At 36.8% G+C, this 22,567-nt stretch overlaps 1 protein-coding gene across 5 annotated transcripts in view; it reads left to right on the forward strand.

Moving 5' to 3' along the window:
• LOC122802630 (uncharacterized protein CXorf38-like) overlaps positions 1-22,567 on the forward strand; it is a 615,103-nt gene that overhangs the window by 427,801 nt on the left and 164,735 nt on the right. For 4 of the 5 annotated variants that reach the window (XM_044072325.1, XM_044072324.1, XM_044072323.1 and 1 more), the window contains one exon: positions 2,109-2,289. In XM_044072325.1, coding sequence (XP_043928260.1) covers positions 2,109-2,289 — 181 coding nt within the window. Of the gene's footprint in view, positions 1-2,108; positions 2,290-3,063; positions 3,110-22,567 lie in introns of those variants that run through there. The other variant, XM_044072322.1, reaches the window with a different exon arrangement.

The raw sequence follows: 22,567 nt of genomic DNA on the forward strand, positions 1-22,567 counted from the left end.
AACATGCCAGACTAGGGATGAATTTTTAGATTTCCCTGCAGTCGGTCCTTGAAAGATGTGAGAACATCCATCAAAACATGTAAAATCAATTTGTTCCAGATATTGGTAACTGTTGTGCAGGTTTTTATGGTAGATGATTCTGTGAGAGGTAAATTCTAAGGATACCACATTTGCTAGAGGCATGTAGCAAGGACTGACCTAAGAATCTTTCTGCTATGAAGTGGGTAATGTGTGGAGGTTCAAGTGTCATAGCTTTTGTGTATAAAACTTTAACTGTCATAGCTTTTGTGTATAAAACTTTAACTGTCATATATTACTCAAGTAGGTGAACTGGTCCATCTCTGACTCTGTTCAGCTATTACTTTGACAACAAGGGTAAGGGTAAATACAAAATATTTATGGACTGATGGTCTGCTTGTAAATGAGTGGTTTCACAGCCATCCATTCCATAGGTAACATGTACTGTTTATCAAAAACGTGCTGAAGGAGTACCTAATGTACATTACAGTGGTCTACAGTGAATGTATGAATAGATTGTGATATAACTTCTGTCAGGTATGTAAGACGGTTGTAATTTTGTATCTCATCGAACAGTCCCTACCATGGAGCTCATGTTAAGTCATTTGGTGGATCATTTTTCAAACTACTTGCTTTCAGGAATTTAATTACTACCAGTGACCTTACTTTTCTGTCAGCAGGCTGGAATTTGTACATTTTTTCCAATTTAATTAATTTCTGCAGTTTGAAATTTAGGGATCAGACTATCTGAATAGGGGATAAGTCATATAAGAGTCGACTGGTAATTTTCCTCCTACTCAGTATACTGTTCAATGTATGTCATGTTGAAAAGTAAAAGTATAGAATTACAGATGGAGGTCGTCCTTCCTATATATTTCCACTGTTTCCCTTTCTCGATGATTGTGCAAACTTTTAATTGCTATTGTAACATAGTGTTGTACAGCTGAATGACAGACAAAAGTTAGTTTGGCCTGAATTGCCGGAAGTACCGGAAAGTAGAAATCACCTAGAAACAGGAAAGTGTCAACATGCTAAGGCAGAGGTAAGGTGGAGCCTGTAGGGCATCTTTGACTAAGAAGATGATGCAGGCAAGGGTCTGCAAACTGACACTCTGTGGAGAGATCCTGAAGAAGAGAAAGAAAAATAAAGAATTTCTGGCTATAATTGCACCTTTTAGTGGAAATGCAACCAATATGGGGGAGAAGGTGATCTATATTTGAAACCATTTTTTTTGTTTTAATTCTGTGACTATGCTAACATGTATTTTTTGACAGGTGTGTGAATACCAAAATCCCTCTGGATTGCCATGAAAGGGGAGCTTTAACTTCAGTAAAGGTACTATTCTAATTGTTCTGATTTTGTTTGTTAAAGGCATAAGAGAGTTGAGAGTACTATTTTTGCCCGCTAGAGACTGTAAATATTTTCGGAACTGGCAAGTTTTTTTTCTTGTCTGCTGAGGAAAACTCATTTTTGCTGCTAACAGTTTGCCTTCCAACAAATAGTTTACTTAACCCCATTCTCTGTCTGTGCTTTGTAAAAGGTGGTGAATACACTTGTCAGGAACTACATTTCAATCGGTACTATATTACAGTATATATAAATAACAGGTGTGGGGTTGCTCTTTCTACCAAGGGTTGCAGGGTGTCAACTCCCTTATAGAATATATTTTGAATGAAATTTGTTAGGTCTTGATGTGTGTTACAGCAGTTGAGAAGTTAACATTCAAAGAGTTAGTCTCCACAATGAGTTGACTTTTGATGAGTTCAGAAATGTTCAATAGCTGGAACTCAGTGCACAGGTTACGTATACGTTTGCCATTAGGAGATGGACAGAATCCAGTACATAAACCAAGATCATTGTTCTGTTTCCATACTACATCAATAACAATGTTTTTACATTAACCTTCAAACTTTTTAGTGTAGCACCATGAAGTGATATGATCACCTTTCTCTCTGAATAGAGCTTATAAATATGCACAGAAAAAACTGAAGGAAACTGGCTATTCATATCTGCTGCTTGTTCAGTGCAGTATAGAATGAGAAACCTTTGAAGCTCTTTATTTCTGAAACACATTTTTTTTTCTTCCACAGGATATATCAAGAATTGGAAAATTCAGATGCTTTCTAGAGGGCAGTAAAGATCTAGGAAGTCATTTTCATGCTGCTATACAAAGACTATTGAACCTTGAGCAAAAAAAAGAACATAAGCATCAAAGAAGCAATTCAAACGATATAGAAGCTGAGAAACACACTGAAGATGAGAAAAGTGAAGGTAAATATTTTTGAAATACTTTGACTCTAGGTCATTCATTTGTGACTCTAGGCCATTCATTTGTTAATTCGTTTGTAACTCACAACCATTACAAAGCATAGTTTTTTTCACTTTTTCTTATTTTCATCCAGCTTGCAGATTCTTCATCTGCATATAGATGGTGTCTGCCTGTGGGAGAAAGAACCCATCTACAATTCCCACATAGCTAGCCTGTTTGCAGAGAGGCATGGTGTCCACCTACCCATTGCTTACATGAGTTTGATTAGCAGCTCTGTCAGCGGGGAGTTGGCCAAGAGATAGAGGAGTGAGAGTCTGATAAGTGATACGTGCTCACTTTTCATAAGGAAAGGATCTTGCTTTTGTATGTAACTTGTGGTAGCTGCAAGTCAGCTTCTGAGGCTCCTGCTTGCAGAGCAGTGTGTATAACAAGAAGTCTGTCAGGGTTGTATGAAAGGGTGCATATGCACCTCTACCCTACATGGCTCCATTGCCTGCCATGTGCATGCTCTTAAAGGAAGTAAGGAAGATTCCACTCTTGATAATGTGCAGCCTAAATGTCCTTGTGTTCTGCCTTGTGACAAAATGAGTAATGAAACAAAATGTATGCAGTTATTGGGGTCAGATTTAATTTTTCTGATATCCAGCTCTACAAAGCATTGTAGACACCTGTCTTTCCAGGTTGCTGCTGTATTAATCGTACTGTATTTACAATATACAGTTCTATTTCTACAGTATCAGAATTTGAAAACTAACATTACCTTGTTCTTATTCTAGTCATGTAATGCAGAGATCAGTACAAGTGTTGAGTTTTCCAGTGCAGGTAAGTGATTGCTACCATGTGTTTATAATGGCATGCAGTTACATAGGTATGATCCTTAGAAGCTTACATGATAGAACATGGAAGGCTTTACGTGCCATTAAGGCCTAATTATGTTCCCAAGGTTTTCCATAATCATAGTACATAGTGTGCAATGAAATTTTGTGGCAGTTGAATGTTGAAGATTAAGGCTGTGAACTGTTAGCAAGCTTTATCTTGTAGTCTTGAGTTTGATTTCCCTTAGTTGCAGTTTGCGTACTATGTGACTTAAGTCACTTAAACATTGCATTTGTTTCACCCCCCACCCCCCGCCATAAAAAAATGAGGCATGTGTACCTAGTGTGCTTACCTAGGCAATACAAAAATGCACTTTTTTATTTTCTGCACCAGTATTTTGTATTATTCATACAGTAAACATTACGATGAGAACAGTGTTTCACAGTATGGTGTTACTGTTTGACAAGGTATTGCCATGCCTTCGAAGTTCTACTGTAGTGCAAAATGGTGTTTGATGTGGCACATTTTAATTTTAGTGACAAAATCTGTAGCACGTTAGCCAGATTTTGTTTAAGGCACCACATCTCCCAGAGGCCAGTTTAGTTTATATGGTATATGTGAATGTGTGTGTGTGTGTGTGTGTGTGTATACAAGACCCAAGGGTACACCATTCTTCTTGTATCAGAAAACATTTTGTGAATCAAGCATATGATAAAGTGCATGCCTGTCTCTTCTTTACCAGGCAAATCTGTCAGAAGCGGCTGATTACTAGCTTATTTGATACACAAATGACACGTATAGAAAAATAGGACCACACCCCTTAAGTATAGTCCTACCTCCAGCTCACAACAGTGATATGAGTCTGACATAGCCATGAGTCTGCCTGCCAGAAATGTACCAAGTTACTTTGATTTAAGATAACCGAGTATTTCATTTGTAACCTTGTATATGTAGTTTTTCAAATGGTTCAATGTTTTGGTTACATGACATATATTTTGGGTTACTTAAATTACGTATACCCCTTGTTAGTTTCAGTTTACTGTTTGTCATGAAGAGCTCATGTTAATCATCCATTTAACAACACAATCTGGTTTAATTAAGAAAATGTAATCATTGCACCGCACAGAGTGAAATATCTGGTAAGACTATAACATATAAAATACACTTGAAGTTTGGGCTTACTGTAGCTACCAAAATGGTATCTTTCCAGTAGTACCTAATGAATATCTAGTAATAGTCACTTTTGTCTAACAAAATTCTTTCATTGCATAGCCTCTTTTTTTACCTAAACCTACCATGAGAAGCTGAGCATTTCAGAGCTTATTTAAACTCCTCACTAATGTCGTACTGATAATCCCAGAAACATGTCTATAGTTTATGGACTTTGATTTATAACATTAATTTATTCATAAAGCTTTGTGTGATTTTGGATATTGAAAGACCAGCATCTAGAAAATACTTGTATATCCTTAAGGGGTAGTTTGCATGCCACTCATGATCCCTTCATCATGGGAGGTTTCTATTTTTTCTTTCCTCACAAATGGTAGTCTGTTATACCAGATTATTTCAGGTTTTGTCCTATATGCATTTCCTATTGGACCTTTTAGTTTTTTTTATGTGGAGTTTTGTTGCCTCCTTTGTCTGTCACTTGCAGGTAAATACTGTACTGTATGGTTGAGCCACTGGTATGGATGAAAAGTTTAATAAGTTTTAGTGCTTTCTATTTTTTTATTTTAAAATTGGCATGAAGACAGTTTTAAAATAAGAAAAAAAGCTTTTATTTGTTTGCTGCATATTTGCAAGGTATTTATTGGGTTGTTCTAAATGAATAATTATCCCACCATTTCATATTAAATTCAAAAGGAAATTTAACTCGGAAGCAAGAGGTCAGATTAGCATGATTTCTCACTAATACCCCACAAATATAGTAAAAGGACATGGGTAGCCTAAATTTGCAGTCAGTTACTGTTGGCAACCAATTGTAGTGTCTTCCCTGCAATCTTTAGTCATATAACTAAAGACTGCTGGGAGTTCTAGATGCATTGATTTTCAGGAACATTGTTTTTATTTTCCAGGAAATCAGAGAGACCTTTGAGAGTAGTAATAGACAGTCCCCATAGCAGAGTTGATTTTTTTATTTTAATTATGTGTACCATGATGAATGGTGGGGGGGGTTACTGTAGCAGCACCTTGCAGCATTAGTTTTAAGTACATTATTGTAGCTTTCTTTTTTACCACTTTTTGATTATCTGTTTGGAAACGGACAAAAGCAAACGACAGTTAGGGTTGATCACAATAAAAATCCCATGGCTGTGGCTTGGTTGGGAGATAGTTATTGTGATAGAGGTTGGTGAAACACATTTTCTGGGGTTATTTTTTCACATTTTTACTGGAAACCAGATAGATTGCTGGGAGCTGGTAATTGTGCACACTGCCATATACTTGTATTTATTTATTTTTTTAATTTCTGTGGTATTTGATGGGGGTAGGTGTCTTATAACAGCAAGCAGATATACATTGCTGTGGCTGTTATTTCCCCTCTTTTAACAATCACTTATTAGAGTTGGTTGCCAGAAGTGGATGTCTCTCAGGAGGCAGGCTGGGTATGAAAGCAAAGGGCAATTTAAAGATTCATGGAGCAAGAGAGTCAAATAAATTATGGTCCTTGTTTCTTTCACTTTTATCAAAGACATTAGAGGTGTAAACAGAACGTCTATGCCTTCTTAAGGAGGGGTGTGAGGAGTCATGCTGCACATAGTACAGTGTCATTAGGTGTGTTTTGTAGCTGAATAACATGTTGTTGATTACTTAAACATTCTGTAATGAAATCGCCAGTCTGACATACTCTGTTTTAACTGTGGGTGCTGTGTTGCACAACTTATCAGTACACTATATAAAAAACTGACATAAAATACTACTTTACTAAGTTGTCACTACATCAGAGATAAAAATATGTACATTTCTCCAGGAAAAAATATTCAGTTGTAACATGCCATGGCTACACAATTAAATTCACAGGTGTGTTGCACTAGATGCTCTGAGATTAGAGTTAGTCTTGCATGGGTTTTGTTGCATAATACCTTGATGTTTATCATATTGGTCACTGCTACAGTAACCTTAGCTATGTGGGGTTATATCCTGCTAAGGATATAACAGCTGGACAGCTTTCAAAGCTTCAGGGCCCCTTCCATGCCTCAGTCAGTCAGCTTGAGCTAAGCTGACTAAATTGACAAGTTTGGGAGCCATTTCTTGCTATTGAAGAGCATTCATGTGCAGACTTTCTATTTTTGCTATTTATTTACTAGGCAGATAAGTTCCCTTTGGAGGGGGGGGGACTTCCAGATTTAAAAAATTGTTTTATTGTACTTTCCTGTTTAGGAAAGGTGCATTTTTAAGTTAGTTTGTGTTTTAATAAACTGTCATGAGACCTAACTGTGCTTTTAAACCGAAGTGCACTTTTTTCTTGTCAGTTTAAAAGTTGTTGAATAATTGAAAACCATTGTTTCTCTGGAGAAGTTGTTTATTTTACTTTTGGGGGCTGACAGTGTTTTTGCTGTTTTTTCACACACAAAAATGTGACTTTTAAAGATTTTAAATTTCTACCAGCTCTTACTGCTTTTTTTCCCCAGGAAAGAGGCAGCATTTTCAGCTTGAAAATGGAACAAACTACCTGTCACATGGTTGGTCCTTCTTCCAGCCACAAAAATAAAAAGTTAAGCAAACAGCCTTTGTCACCACAACAGGCTAGCAGTTTGGCTCAGGTGCATGTGGGTAACTGTGCTGTGCCATAGCTTGTTTCTCAGATCACTCATCTTTTACCCCAGTTCCTTCTGGTGTAGCACCAATGGCCACTCTGGACTGGGGGTTACCCATGTCTTCTGTGGCTCCTGGGGTCCCCTCAGTGGGCAAGGAAGAGCCAGTCTTGTTGGTCGTGGGAGATGGAAGAGGGAAGACTTTCCTGTTTGGTTAGAATGTTGTGCACCTCAATGGGGAAGCTGCTGTTGCCATTAGTAACACAGTTGGTACCATTTTTCTTGTCAAAAAGAAAAAGAAATCTAAAGATGTCTACTCTTTCTCAAATTTCCTTAGGTAGGAGTAGGGTTTAATTCAGGTTATTGATCCCATCTTATAAAGTGGTTTGTGGTAAAGGAAAGAGAGATACTACTTTTTCTGAAGATATTCAAGATTCTGAATCTAGACAGGATGCCGAAGGGACAGATACAAGGTTTTCTCCCCAGTTGTCTGATTCAGAATCAGAGCAGAGCTCAGTTTCTGATTCTTCCTGTTCTGTTGGGGTTTCTGCTTCTCGGAGACTATTTCCAGAATGTGCCAGTGTTTTCAGTGGGACGATACTGAGATTTATCTGCCCGTCAAAAAATACTGTGAGGTGTTACAGAAGGAATTTCTAGAACTTACAACCATTCCACCAGTTTTGTCAGCTCTGGAGGATGTGTGTGTCACTGCCTGCAATTTTCCTGTTAATCAGCCTATTACCACTAAAAAGGCAGATAGTATGTATAAAGTACTCCAGTCTTTTAATTTTTTAGAGACTCTTCCCAAACCTGAATCACCACCCATAGCTTTACTGCTGTTAAACATTTGGTTAATTCTAATCCTACTCTTTCTGACAAGGATGGAAAGATTATTGATAAGTACAGGGGAAAAGGTGTATGCTTCTACAACTCTGATTTTCAAAATTTTGAATGGTCAGGTTTATATGTTAAAAATTAATTCAGACTAATTGCAAAAGTAAGATGACCCCCCCCCCCCCCAGTGGTTTCTTCTTGTGAGGAAAAATCTGCTGTAAGCAAGTTAGTTTCTTCCTTTGCAGGTCACAACTTATTGTAGTGTGTGTGTGTGTGTGTGTGTGTGTGTGTGTGTGTGTGTGTGTGTGTGTGTGTGTGTGTGTGTGTGTGTGTGTGTGTACATGTGTGCATGTGTGCATGTATGACTCAGTTTATATTTCTTCCAGGGCTGTTGTCACTGGTACTGTTTTAAGAAGTTTGCCTGGTTGCATTGTTGGAGCTTTCCAGATCATGTGAAAATGAGATTTTAAATTCTCCTTTGGAGAGAGATTTAGTTTTTGGTTCCAGTGCTGCAGAGGTTATCAAAGTGTGATGGAAGGGTAAGTTGTTACAGGGAATCTCTAAGATTTTTTCATCCCTCTGTTTCCAAATATTCTAAGGGATTCTCTAACCCTCATCCAATTTCATAAAAAAAAACAAAACAAAATAAACATTCTCACCAAATTGCAGGTAAACAAGACATTTAAGAAGATATGGCTGGGGGGGGGGGGTTCTAAAATTAATTCAGGAACTCCCAAAACCAAAGATAGTACACAAGCCCCCCCCCCCCCACACACACACACACACACACACACACACTGGTGGCCCTTTTTCCCCTTCCAGAAATTCTGAATCTCCATGTCTCTCTTTGGCAGCACATAGTTTCAGACAAATGGGTTTGGAGATCATTTATTAAGGTTGCAGATGGCTGTGGGAGGAAATCCCTCCTTTCCAGGGGGTAATACCTCAACCACCAGACCACACTCCTTTATTTCCCCTGTCCTTCAACAGCTGTTGACTCAGGGATTGATAGAGCCAGTTCCTTCATCCCAGGTTAGGGAGGGGTTTTTATTCAAGGATGTCTTTGATGCTAGTGAAAGAAGATGCTTAGAGACCAGTTCTGGGTTCTTTTCTAAACCTGTTTGTGATGGTACCCAAGTTCAAAGTGCTGTCATTTCACAACCTATTATCCATTCTTCATTTAAGTTTCCTGGTAGCACTAAGTGTAAAAGATGCTTAGTACATCCTTATTCATCTAGACTTTGGGCATTTCGTAAGGTTTTGTGTGTCTTGATCACATTATCAGTTTTCTGCCTTGCACTTTGGACTATCCACTCCACCAAGAGTGTTCACAAAATGTCTAGCTCCAGTGCTCATTGCAGGCTACAGGGTATCCACATTTTCTATATTTAGACAATTTGTTTTACTTTGTAGAGTCTTTTTCAAAGTTTCAGGAATCTCTCACTTGGGTGAGAGATTTCTTACACAAGCTGGGATTCAAAGAGAATATTCAGAAGTCTTTTTTGACTCTTTCAAAACAGGATTGTGTTTCTGAGGTGTTCTTCCATAGGAAAAATAAATCTTTATCTAGATCTCTTTCTAGGGTTTTCCACTCAGACTTTAGTCACTGCAAGGAAATACCTCAATATTTTGAGTCTAATGGTATCTATCATTCTCGTGATACCCTTGGCAAGACTTTGCATGAAAAAGATATAGTGGTATCCACAGTCTCTTTGGTCCCAGCTCCAACATCCTTTGTCTTTTCAAAACACAGTGCTGTGGATCGTCAGAAGAGAAATCACTTGGTAGAGACAGCAGATTTTCCTAAACTCTTGTTTCCCTTTCTCCCTCCATGATCCGAAGCAGTCTGTCTCCACAGACATTTTGGACCTTGCCTGGGGAGCAGTTTCAGGAGGGATAAAAGTGTAACATGTAAGGGACACCAAGGACAGATGCAAGCCCATAAATTAAAAGAGATGCTTACCCTGATCAAGGCACTCAACTCTCTAAATCATCTTTTGTTCCCTGGACCTCTTCAGGTTGTTGCAGACAGTACCAAAGTTGTGGTATATCAATTAGCAAGAGGAATCAACTCATACCCTCTTTGCAGACTTGCCATGTTAGCTTGAGATATAGCTTCACAGCATAGTCGCACACTGCTGGCATCCTGCATTCCATCAGAGTAAAATTGTGTGGCAGACAAGCTGAGCAGGAGGAGGGCAGACTATCTTGGATGGAAACTAGATCAGAGGTCTTCCAAGATTTGATCCATTTGTGGGGAGTTCTACAAATAGACCTATTTACCTCCTCTCTGAGCAATCAGCTGGCAAGATTATACTGCAGGACTCCAAGCAAGAAGGCTTGAAAGACAAATGCCTTTTCCTTTCCTTTCCTTTCCTTGAACAGGATGTTCCTGTGTGTTTTTCTATCTTTCAGGTTAAAAACCCTTCTTCAGTGCATACATTTTGGTTCTAAAATCACATCAAATATATAGTATGGGTCTGAATCACATGGCTTGCAGCCAAAAGTCATGTGATTATTACATTCAACATTATAACAAAGTTTAAAACAAAATTTAAAACATTTAAACATTTTATAGAAATTACAAATCATTTCAGTTTACTCTGCTGTAGGAATTTTAATACAGGTTTTAATGTAATGATATCATTAATGCCTGGTGTTTTATCCGCTTGCAATCTAGTTATCCATTCGTATTCTTTTAATTCTAATTTATTATTAATGTCCCCACCCCTTTCTGTTTTTTCCACTATGTGTATAACCCTGAATTTAAAACTGTCGTGCTCCATGTTCTGCTATGTGTTTATATAGTGAATTCGTATTTATTGCTCTATTTATTTCAGATTTGTGCTCAATTATTCGATTCTTTAATTTCCTTATAGTTTTGCCTATATAGAATGCAGAACACATGGAGCATACACAACTGCTATAGTATTACAAGTAGCTTTAATGTTAAAATAATAACATCTCTTTGTTAAGGGATGTTTAAACATATGACTCATCCCTTCATAGATATCTCCACAGCATGTACAATTATAACATTTTTACATTCCTAGGTATATATGCATTAAACTCTTTGTAACATAATCTCTGCTTAATAGTTCTCATATTTCTAAAACCAAAATATGGTTTCGTATCTACTATCTTTTTAATTTGATCACATGCCATTAGTATAAGCCAATTCTTCTCTATTATACTTTGTATTCTATGTGTATTACAATTAAAAGAAGTAACAAACCTCACCTTATTATTATACTCTCTCATCCTGTTATAATATATAGGTTTTAATGTAGTAGATCTCTGAGCTAGGATTTTCTTTTTTTCTTCCAAAATCAACCTATTGTTGTAACCACTTGTTATCAACTCCTGTATTGTATTATCTAGTTGTATTTTAAATACTGTTTCGTTAGTATTTAATCTACTTACTCTACTAAGTTGAGATCCTACTATACTCCTAAATATGTGAGGCGCATGCATGCTAGTATAATTTAGATAACGTCCAGAATGGACTTCTTTGTAATATATGCTTGTTTCAAATGAAGTTGGAGTTTTTTCTAGCATAATGTCTAAGAATACTATTTTGTCCCTTGCATGCTGCATCTTAAATTTTAAGAAGTTTGTTGTTGTGTTTAGATACTCCAGAAAGGAACATAATTGCTGTTCCGTACCCTTCCATAACAAAATACAATCATCAACAAACCTCTGATAGAATAATAAATTATTAGCGTAACTGTTATCTTTATTCAACATAAACTTTTGTTCCCATACATATAGCACCAAATTTGCATAGGTGTTCGCTATGGAAGTGCCCATTGCTACACCTGATGTTTGTAGGTATAGCTGTTGGTTAAACATAAATATATTATTGGTTAAAACCAATTCCAATAGTGCACATAGTGTTTCTATTTTCATGGTGTATGTTCTACTAGGAACTCCCTTATAGAGTCAATACCATAATCATTTGGTATTACTGTAAAGAGGGAGGTAATATCTAATGTTACCAATATTATATCCTTGTGTATTATCTGTTGTGTTTCTGCAATTTGTTGCCAATTTCTTAATTTTAACAGAAAATCAGTCGTGTCCTTTAATACTGTATTGCAGTCTTTCATATAGGGATAGAGCTGTTGCTGTAAGTAGATAGATACGGGTTCCGTGACCCAACCAGCACCTGAGACTATAGGTCTCATAGGTGGATCCATTATGGATTTATGTATCTTCGGGACTCCGTATAATATCGGTATGATAGGACAAGGTACTGTCAGGAAATTAAATAGATCTAGGTCTATATCTTCCTGCAATTGCAAGTCATAGATGGCCATATTAATATTACTAATGCTTTTTCGTACATCTTCTTGATTTACTATTTTAAAGGCTGTCACATCCTGTAGTAAATCATTCATTAAATCTAAATATTTATCTTTGTTCATTAATACTGTTACGTTGCCCTTATCTGCTGGTTTAATTATAAGCTCGCCATGTTTTATCAGTGTTTGCATGGCTTCATGCTCTTCTCTAGTTAGATTAAAACTTCTATTTACTGTTTTATCCTTATGTTTATAAGCTTCATCATATACCTCTCTAATTTCCTGTTCGCACAAATTCTGAAATGCTAGCAATACTGGTATGTTATTAGGTATGAAAACACTTCTTTTCTTGCACCCTGAGTTAACAACACTCTTATTACCAAATAACATTTTCAGTGTTATTGCTCTAGTAAAAAGTTTGAGGTCCGTTATTACATTCACCACATCATCTGTGGTCGTCGGTATAAAATTTAAGCCCTTTTGAAGCAATAAATAATGCGCTTCCATTAATTTAAAACTGGACAAATTTAAAGTACCTCCTTTTATTGACGGATGTGCTTGCTGTGTCCTAAAGGGCTGTCGATTTTTCTTTTCACAGGTGTACGTGCACTCGTAGATGCTGTTCTGTTTTTTGCCATAGTACACTCTGGTATCACCTCTGCTTGCGTTAGCTGAAACCGCTTAAGCGTTGTTTGTTGCAGTTTCCCTTTTTGGTGTTGGCCTTTCTCTTTCGCGGCTCCAGCATACGTTTCCATCTTAGACGCATTCACCTCAACGTGTGCTGCGTCTGTGGGTGTCATCATCATAGGCTCCCCCGATTGGTTAACCACTACATTCGCCTCCGTTGTAGTTTGAGTAGATAGTACTTGTTCGAAAGTGTCAAGGGTATCCAATGAATTACTTTTATTATTATATTGAAAATTGGGAGCCCCTCTAGTTTTATCTATAGCCCTCGGCCATGAAAAGATGTGGCCCATTGCAAAGTCATTGACGTCGCGTAGAAGCTTCTTCTTCTTGGACTCCTCAAGCTTTTTGTCCAGCGAGCTAATTTTATTAAGTAGCTGTTCATAGCTGGTAATATTATTTGAGAAGCTTTGAAATTCATGCAATTGCTTATCTAAGCTATGAATTTCCAGCTTCAAGTCCGTTTCTATAGACATAAAGTGGTCATTCATTAGAGTCATGTAATCAAGACTTAGCTGTATATTTAACTGCTGCCACCGTTTGAGTAAATCTGGGAATACGTTCCCATATGAAGGCATCTTGGTGATACGTAGACCTCTGGGTACTATTCCTTTCTCTAGGTAGGCGCAGAAACTAAATCGTTGCCATTGCAATTTTTTAAAAGAAATTAGCTTTTTCTCTAGCATTTGTAGTTTGTTTGTAAATTCAACCGAGGGTGCTAAATTACGTAGACCACTTCCCCCTTGGTTATTGTTGTCTGTTAATGCAAAGTTCAGTAACGGATTTACCCCAGTCATAACCAGGCTTTCCACTGAGCAGTTTGAATTAATTGGCTCCATTTCCAACGAAAATACTGGCTGCTATAGACCTCAAGTGTATCTCCAGAAACGAACGGAACACTTACGGAATATAAGATGAAGTAACAGTCAAAAACACATAAACTGGAAGATAAACTGTTTATAAAACACGGCAAAGCTTTCAGGTTAAAAACCCTTCTTCAGTGCATACATTTTGGTTCTAAAATCACATCAAATATATAGTATGGGTCTGAATCACATGGCTTGCAGCCAAAAGTCATGTGATTATTACATTCAACATTATAACAAAGTTTAAAACAAAATTTAAAACATTTAAACATTTTATAGAAATTACAAATCATTTCAGTTTACTCTGCTGTAGGAATTTTAATACAGGTTTTAATGTAATGATATCATTAATGCCTGGTGTTTTATCCGCTTGCAATCTAGTTATCCATTCGTATTCTTTTAATTCTAATTTATTATTAATGTCCCCACCCCTTTCTGTTTTTTCCACTATGTGTATAACCCTGAATTTAAAACTATGTCGTGCTCCATGTTCTGCTATGTGTTTATATAGTGAATTCGTATTTATTGCTCTATTTATTTCAGATTTGTGCTCAATTATTCGATTCTTTAATTTCCTTATAGTTTTGCCTATATAGAATGCAGAACACATGGAGCACGTAGCCATGTACACAACTGCTATAGTATTACAAGTAGCTTTAATGTTAAAATAATAACATCTCTTTGTTAAGGGATGTTTAAACATATGACTCATCCCTTCATAGATATCTCCACAGCATGTACAATTATAACATTTAAGCGTCCCCAACGCAGTTACATTCCTAGGTACATATGCATTAAATTCTTTGTAACATAATCTCTGCTTAATAGTTCTCATATTTCTAAAACCAAAGTATGGTTTCGTATCTACTATCTTTTTAATTTGATCACATGCCATTAGTATAAGCCAATTCTTCTCTATTATACTTTGTATTCTATGTGTATTACAATTATAGGAAGTAACAAACCTCACCTTATTATCATACTCTCTCATCCTGTTATGTACGTTACCCCCCGTATATATAGGTTTTAGTGTAGTAGATCTCTGAGCTAGGATTTTCTTTTCCTCTTCCAAAATCAACCTATTGTTGTAACCACTTGTTATCAACTCCTGTATTGTATTATCTATGCAAATTTGGTGCTATATGTATGGGAACAAAAGTTTATGTTGAATAAAGATAACAGTTACGCTAATAATTTATTATTCTATCAGAGGTTTGTTGATGATTGTATTTTGTTATGGAAACAGCAATTATGTTCCTTTCTGGAGTATCTAAACACAACAACAAACTTCTTAAAATTTAAGATGCAGCATGCAAGGGACAAAATAGTATTCTTAGACATTATGCTAGAAAAAACTCCAACTTCATTTGAAACAAGCATATATTACAAAGAAGTCCATTCTGGACGTTATCTAAATTATACTAGCATGCATGCGCCTCACATATTTAGGAGTATAGTAGGATCTCAACTTAGTAGAGTAAGTAGATTAAATACTAACGAAACAGTATTTAAAATACAACTAGATAATACAATACAGGAGTTGATAACAAGTGGTTACAACAATAGGTTGATTTTGGAAGAGAAAAAGAAAATCCTAGCTCAGAGTTTGTTACTTCCTATAATTGTAATACACATAGAATACAAAGTATAATAGAGAAGAATTGGCTTATACTAATGGCATGTGATCAAATTAAAAAGATAGTAGATACGAAACCATACTTTGGTTTTAGAAATATGAGAACTATTAAGCAGAGATTATGTTACAAAGAATTTAATGCATATGTACCTAGGAATGTAACTGCGTTGGGGACGCTTAAATGTTATAATTGTACATGCTGTGGAGATATCTATGAAGGGATGAGTCATATGTTTAAACATCCCTTAACAAAGAGATGTTATTATTTTAACATTAAAGCTACTTGTAATACTATAGCAGTTGTGTACATCCATGTGTTCTGCATTCTATATAGGCAAAACTATAAGGAAATTAAAGAATCGAATAATTGAGCACAAATCTGAAATAAATAGAGCAATAAATAATTCACTATATAAACACATAGCAGAACATGGTTTAAATTCAGGGCTATACACATAGTGGAAAAAACAGAAAGGGGTGGGGACATTAATAATAAATTAGAATTAAAAGAATAATGGATAACTAGATTGCAAGCGGATAAAACACCAGGCATTAATGATATCATTACATTAAAACCTGTATTAAAATTCCTACAGCAGAGTAAACTGAAATGATTTGTAATTTCTATAAAATGTTTAAATGTTTTAAATTTTGTTTTAAACTTTGTTATAATGTTGAATGTAATAATCACATGACTTTTGGCTGCAAGCCATGTGATTCAGACCCATACTATATATTTGATGTGATTTTAGAACCAAAATGTATGCACTGAAGAAGGGTTTTTAACCTGAAAGCTTTGCCGTGTTTTATAAACAGTTTATCTTCCAGTTTATGTGTTTTTGACTGTTACTTCATCTTATATTCCGTAAGTGTTTTTCTATCTTTCCATTATCTCCAAGATGCTTCTGAGGATTCAAAAGCAAATGTCTCCCCAAGGTAATTCTGGTGACTCCCATTTGATCCAGGCAACCATGGGTTCACCCTCTTCTTTTGGAAATGGCCAGGGACAGTTAACTACAAGCTTCCTAACAGAATGGCTCTACTCACACAAGATCAGGGGTGTTTGATACACCCAGCCTTATTCAACGTCCAACAGTACTACGACAAAAATGTTTGTTTTTCCACCATAGATGTGGTTGACCTTTTTACCTCAATACCACATGACAAGGGGCTTGAGTTCTTTTATGATGTTTTGGTGGAAAAAACTAGTTTGAGTCACAGTATGATCAACTTCATTCTGGAATTGATGGAAGTGATTCTTAAAAACAACTTTTTTTGTTTTGGTGGTGAGTTTTTCCGACAAACAAGGGGTGTAGCCATGGGAAACAGTTGTGCCCCACTGTTTGCCAACCTTGTTATGTTTAAATGGGAAACAGAGTACATTTTTGGGTCACCTTACAATGGAAATTGGTCAATTTACCTCAGATTTTTGGATGATGTTTTTATTTTGTGGAAGGGTGGTGACTTACACGATACATTTTTGGATTATTTGAATGGAATTTGTGATTACTTTAAATTCACTGGTGACAGTGGAAATTCTTCCATCAATTATTTAGATGTGAAACTAATGAAAGAAGAGAGTACTAACAGTTTCACTTCATGTGTATATCGAAAACCAACATTTTCCAATGACTATTTGGAATGTTCAAGTAGCCACCCCATATTTGTGAAGAGGAACATAGTAAAAGGGCAGATGGTGCGAGTTGCCCGTATGCGTTCAAATTTTGATCTATTCAAACTAGAGGTGGAAAAACTGGTCAACATGTTTGGGGCTCGAGGTTACCCATTGAGTTTTATTAACAACATAAAGGACCAGGTGTGTTTCGAATGGGGTACTAGATTTAAACCACTATTAGGTGAAGATGAGGAGAAGGTTAGTCAAGATATACGTGTAGATATAGATTTTACACAAACCATGGTATTAACCTATGGTGAGACATCACAATGTGTTAAAAATATAATTAAAAACAACTGGACGATGTTTAAAGGGAATACGGAGTTGCTTAAAAATATTGGTGATAGCCCTCAATTTACATATCGGGTGAATAGGTACTTAAAGAACCTTTTAGAAAATCCAACATCTGATAAAATAAGTCTTAGAAGAGGTACTCACAAATGTGGGGCCTGTGATTATTGTAAATTTATCATTAACACTCCCTCTGTTTCACTTGGACCTAACCAAATAATAGTCAACTTTGTGGCAGGTACATGTACCTCTCAGGGCTTAATATATTTAGCCGTTTGTCAGACATGTGGTCACTTTTATGTTGGAAAAACAGAAAGGCGTTTGAGTAGGAGAATATACGAGCACATGTATAGTATTTTGAAAAAGGATGACAACAACGCCCTATATAAACACACTAAAGTTAGCCATGCTGACCATTTTTTTAGATTTGGTATTTTGGAAATTGTAGGTAAGAACTTTAGGGGGGGTGACTGGAGAAATCAGTTACTTCGGGCTGAGGTTAGATGGCAGTTGAGGTTAAATGCAACAGTTCCCCCAGGTTTAAACGAACACATCAGCTTAAAACCTGAATTGAGATATCGAGCAACACAGTTTTGATACTGGTTTTAACTTTTCATTCAACCTTGACAACCTCAGTTTTTTAAAAAAACTTCATTTTTTAGAATAATACATTTTTTATTAGAAAGATTCTTTTATTAAAAAGATTTTTATAATTGAATGAATGTTTTATAAGATAAATAGTTTTGTTTGGGGAGTTTAAGTTTTTAAGGTTAAAAACACACTGTCACTTTAATTTTGAAATGGTTCTTTTCAATTGATGGTACTAGGTACATATAAAAATGGTGTTAGTACCTACTATTAATTGTTCTGATGAAGTCTATCGACGAAAGCGCTTGACCTATCCTGTGGATTATTTTACCATTTTGGATTGCTGACTCGTTTTGTGTACAGTGGATCATTTTATGTGGCCTGAATAAAGGTGTTTGTTATATGGTGGTCGCAGGTTTTTGGCTCAAGGAGTGGTTCATTGGATGTTATTAGTGGTTGTTGCCACTCTCTTACACACTTTTTTGGTTGGCAAGATTATACTGCAGGACTCCAAGCAAGAAGGCTTGAAAGACAAATGCCTTTTCCTTTCCTTTCCTTGAACAGGATGTTCCTGTGTGTTTTTCTATCTTTCCACTGATTTCCAAGATGCTTCTGAAGATTCAAAAGCAAATGTCCCCCCAAGGTAATTCTGGTGACTCCCATTTGATCCAGGCAACCATGGATTCACCCTCTTCTTTTGGAAATGGCCAGGGACAGTTAACTACAAGATTCCTAACAGAATGGCTCTACTCTCACAAGATCAGGGGTGTTTGATACACCCAGCCTTATTCAACATCCACTGACTGCCTGGATGATAGATAGCACCTTCTTTCCCTTTAGGCACCTGTTTATGGAAGACCTGCACCAGGTGCTAATGGAGGCAAGAAAGCTTGTTGCTAGAAAATCATACATTAGCAAATGGAAGAGGTTTTCTAGTTGGTGCCAACAGCATAACCAGCACCCATTCAGGGCTAGTTGTTCTCTGGTTCTACAATATTTGTGTGAGTTACTATCCAGTGGCCTTTCTTGCTGCTCCATCAATGCTCATTTATTGACCATTTCAGAATGTCTGCACATTGATCCTCTTTTAATGCATTCTCATGTCAAAATGTTTTTCAAACAAGGTTTTGCATATGAGGCCTCCAAGAGACCCAATAGCCCCTCCTTGGGATTTTAATTTTGTGCTAGAGAAAGTAAGCCTTGTTCTGATTCAGCCAGTTTATCTGTCTGACCTCTGGTTCTTGGAATGAAAATTTTACTGATTGCTCTGACCTCCGCAAGATGATTATCTGAATTGCATGCTCTTATGGTGAGTCAGCCCTATCTCATTTTCCACAGAGACTATGGTTTCTTTGAGAACTAATCCTTCTTTTATATGCCTAAAGTGGTATCAGAGTTTACTTTAAACCAAATTGTCCATCTTCATGTTTTCTTTTCTGAAGCTAAAAATGTGTTTGAAAGGCTACTCCATATCTTGGATGTCCGCAGACATCTCCCATCCTATCTTGACAGAACTAAATCTTTCAGATCTTCATGTTAGTTTTTCATTCCTTGTGAAGGTAAGAAGAATGGACAACCTGTGTCAAAACAGACTATTTCTGAGTGGTTGTCTCAGGCTATTACATTTTGTTATACTCACTGCAACAGAAGTATTCTGAGCAGGGTTAAGGCCAACTCTAGAGGGCCTTGGCTTCATCTATGCTGTTTTGTAAAGGGTTGTATTCTAGAAGCATCAACTTGGTCCTCTATACATAAATTTACAAGGCATTATAAGTTTGATTCCTTCTCTAGGTCAAGCTTGGGCTTTGCTAGGACCATTCTCCAGCGGCCTCTGGATCCTTCCCATTCCACATCCCAGATGTAGTAAGCTAAGGTAATCTGCCCATATAGATAAAGCTACTGAAGCAGTGATCAGTATGATGAACATAGTACAGCTGTATAAGTAAACTTATAACTGTGGTTGTTCAAATGATGACTGCTGCAGTAGCCGCTCGCTCCCTCCATCCCCCTTGTTTTTTTGGTGTGTTGTTTATGCCAGGCGGTGAATACTTATTTTTTTGTTTTTCTTGGCATTGTTCTTTCAGGGTTAGCCTCCCTCTCTCTGTTGACATGAAAGCTCTGAGTATTGTGGCACCCAAACCTGTCTTTTTAGTCAGCTCAGCTGAAGCTGACTGATGGTTTGGGTGCATAGCAGGTGCTCTGAAGCTTTGCAAGCTAACTGGCTGTTATATCCTTGGCAAGCTATAACCTATTTAGCTAAAGCTACTGCAGCAGTGATCATTCCAATGTCTACTGTTATGATAAGTTTACTTGAACAACTGTACTTCATTACCCGAAAGCTACATAATGAACTCTCAAAGGGGACAGATATATAGCCTATGCAAGACTGTCCTAAATGGCATTAATCTGCTATTGCCACAGTCTGATATTTTGCATTATTCTGTGTTCATTTTGGGTGCTGTTGTGAAATTCTGATCAGTATACTGCATACAATAATGGTATAAAATTCTGCTTTGAGTTTTTAATTGAACAGAAGCAAAACCCTTCTATATTTCACATTTTTCCATTGTGTGACATGCATGGCTACAGTGCCATGCTTTCATGTGGCTAAAGCTGTAGGGTAAAATTCATAAGTGTACTGCAGTGGAAGTTTTGAGATTTAATTTAGTCTTGGGTATGTTGTGAACATCCTGTTATCTGCAAGTCTTATGATGAAATCTCAAAATGTGAAGCGAGATATAGCCTTTCAAAAACAGTCTGACATTTGACATTATACTCTGTTTTCATTGTGGGTGCTATGGTGAACTTAGAATACTGAGTGTAATAATGGCTTAAAGTACCTCTTAATTGGGTTGTCAATATATCAGAAGTAAAAATCTTATTTCTCTTGAATATGGAAGTCTGTCACTGAACGTGTGCCCCTCCCCCAAGTTTAGACTGATGCATTTTTAATCTGTATTACAAGAGGGTAAATTTGTGTACATCTTTATAGATGCAATCGCCAGGTTACTGCTTTTTGTCTGTGAAGTCAGTGTATTATTCTGGGAAATTTGCAGTAATACTATTTTTTTTTGCCTCCCACTGTCTGTCAGCCATCAGACCCCTCTTGGCCAGTCCACCTAATCATTCCCCATCACAAAGGTAGGGTTGACCAATAAGGGCTGTCATTCAGAGTGGAATCAGGGGTGGTGTGAGGGTTTTCTGCTTAAGCCCTGCATTCTCAATGGACACACTGCTTGCAGAGCTGGTGGAAGGACATGTAGTGGGCTTTCTGCTCTCATTGTCCCTCAGTTCCCAAAGGACTTTACAGCAATCAGCTTGCTCTTTCCTTCAAACACAAGAAGTGGCTTCTTCACTCTGCCAGAACAATTGCACTTCTCTTTGTGTTCCCAGAGTGCCTGCTACCTCCTCCACCACTGGAGAGGCAAGCAGGCCGTACTGCTTAACTGCTCTCCCTCCCTGCCTAGCTCGTACAGTTTCAGGGTTTAATATCAAACTCTGATCACCTGGATCATAGTCTGGGGATCCGTTCCTCTGCCTCACAGACACAGGCAGATTTGCTGTAGTACATTTTATGGTTACAGAGAAATTGTTTTATTCATAGGTACCACCAGTAGTTTTATATAGCCATTTGGATGCAGTGTGTGAAGGGAGAAGGGTAAAAGAGGGAAGATGTGTATTGAATATTGTTTGGAAATTTATTCTATTTCAAAATGGATTCCGGTAGTTTTGGTCTGTTTTTGAGTATCTTATTTCTTGCCAACATGAATACTGCCAGTATGTGTAGTGCCAACATAGAAAATTCCAGTGTGGCACTTGGAACCTGTGCCTAATACGGAAAAGGAGAAATAAAGGGGTTGTCAGATTCCTAACTAAAATGATTCAAAGGTATTTAGTTTTAATTGGTTAGCAGCTATAGTTTAATAGATACAAATAATTCTACTTAGATTTAAAAATAATATACAAGAATGAAAGTTCTTGTTTTCTGGGAGATAAGACCTTGAATTCTTTGTCTACCATGTATGTGTGCTCTCTTGAGTAAGTTAGACTGTTCTCTGCTGAAATCTGTTGTCAGTTTGGTGCCTTAAAGCCTTGGATCTTTTGAGTCATTTGTGGATTGCTGCAGCAGAAATCACCTCTGGGCCCATTCTTGACAGATGGTTTTCTGTGTGGTGAATCTCTGATGTTTCAATACACAACTATATTTTTTCACCTTCAGCAGAGTTTTCATCTCTGCAAGTAAGCTTTCACTGAGAAATTTGTATAATCGATACAATTGTGTGGTTAAAATGTATGTGGGCAGAAAATTGTATGAAAGTGGTGGCTAATTGCTTAAATTTAAATAGCAAAGATAAAGTTTTCTTGATTTAGATGGTGGTTAATTATAAAGTAACAAGGACAAAGTATCCTTGACATGCATGAAAATGGTGTTTAATGAAAAAACAAAAAAATGGTAGAGAAAGATTTCCTTACCAGTATGAGAGTGGGCTTGTAATCATAGTTACACATTTACTTCTTTTGCTATGTGAGTGGTAATATTATTGTATTAAAAAGACCATGGGTGCGAGTGTGGCTGTATTAAAAGAGCTGGAGTAAAGTATATGCCTCTTGTTGATCAGCTTGTAATGATTGGAGGGAAGAATCTTAAAATAAAAAGAAGTTTAAAATATAATTCAACTAGATTGAAAAAACAGCTGCAAGCAGCTAATAGAACAGTTAAATACATTACAAAAATATGCAGGAGAAAAGTCCCATACCTGCCGTCTTTATTCCTTTACAACAGTTTTAAAATTTAAAAGATAATCAACCTAGTTTTTCAGACAATGACTGGCTT

Source organism: Protopterus annectens, chromosome 5.part0, assembly GCF_019279795.1.
Source record: "Protopterus annectens isolate FY-2018-M chromosome 5.part0, PAN1.0, whole genome shotgun sequence".
Lineage (NCBI taxonomy): Eukaryota > Metazoa > Chordata > Ceratodontiformes > Protopteridae > Protopterus > Protopterus annectens.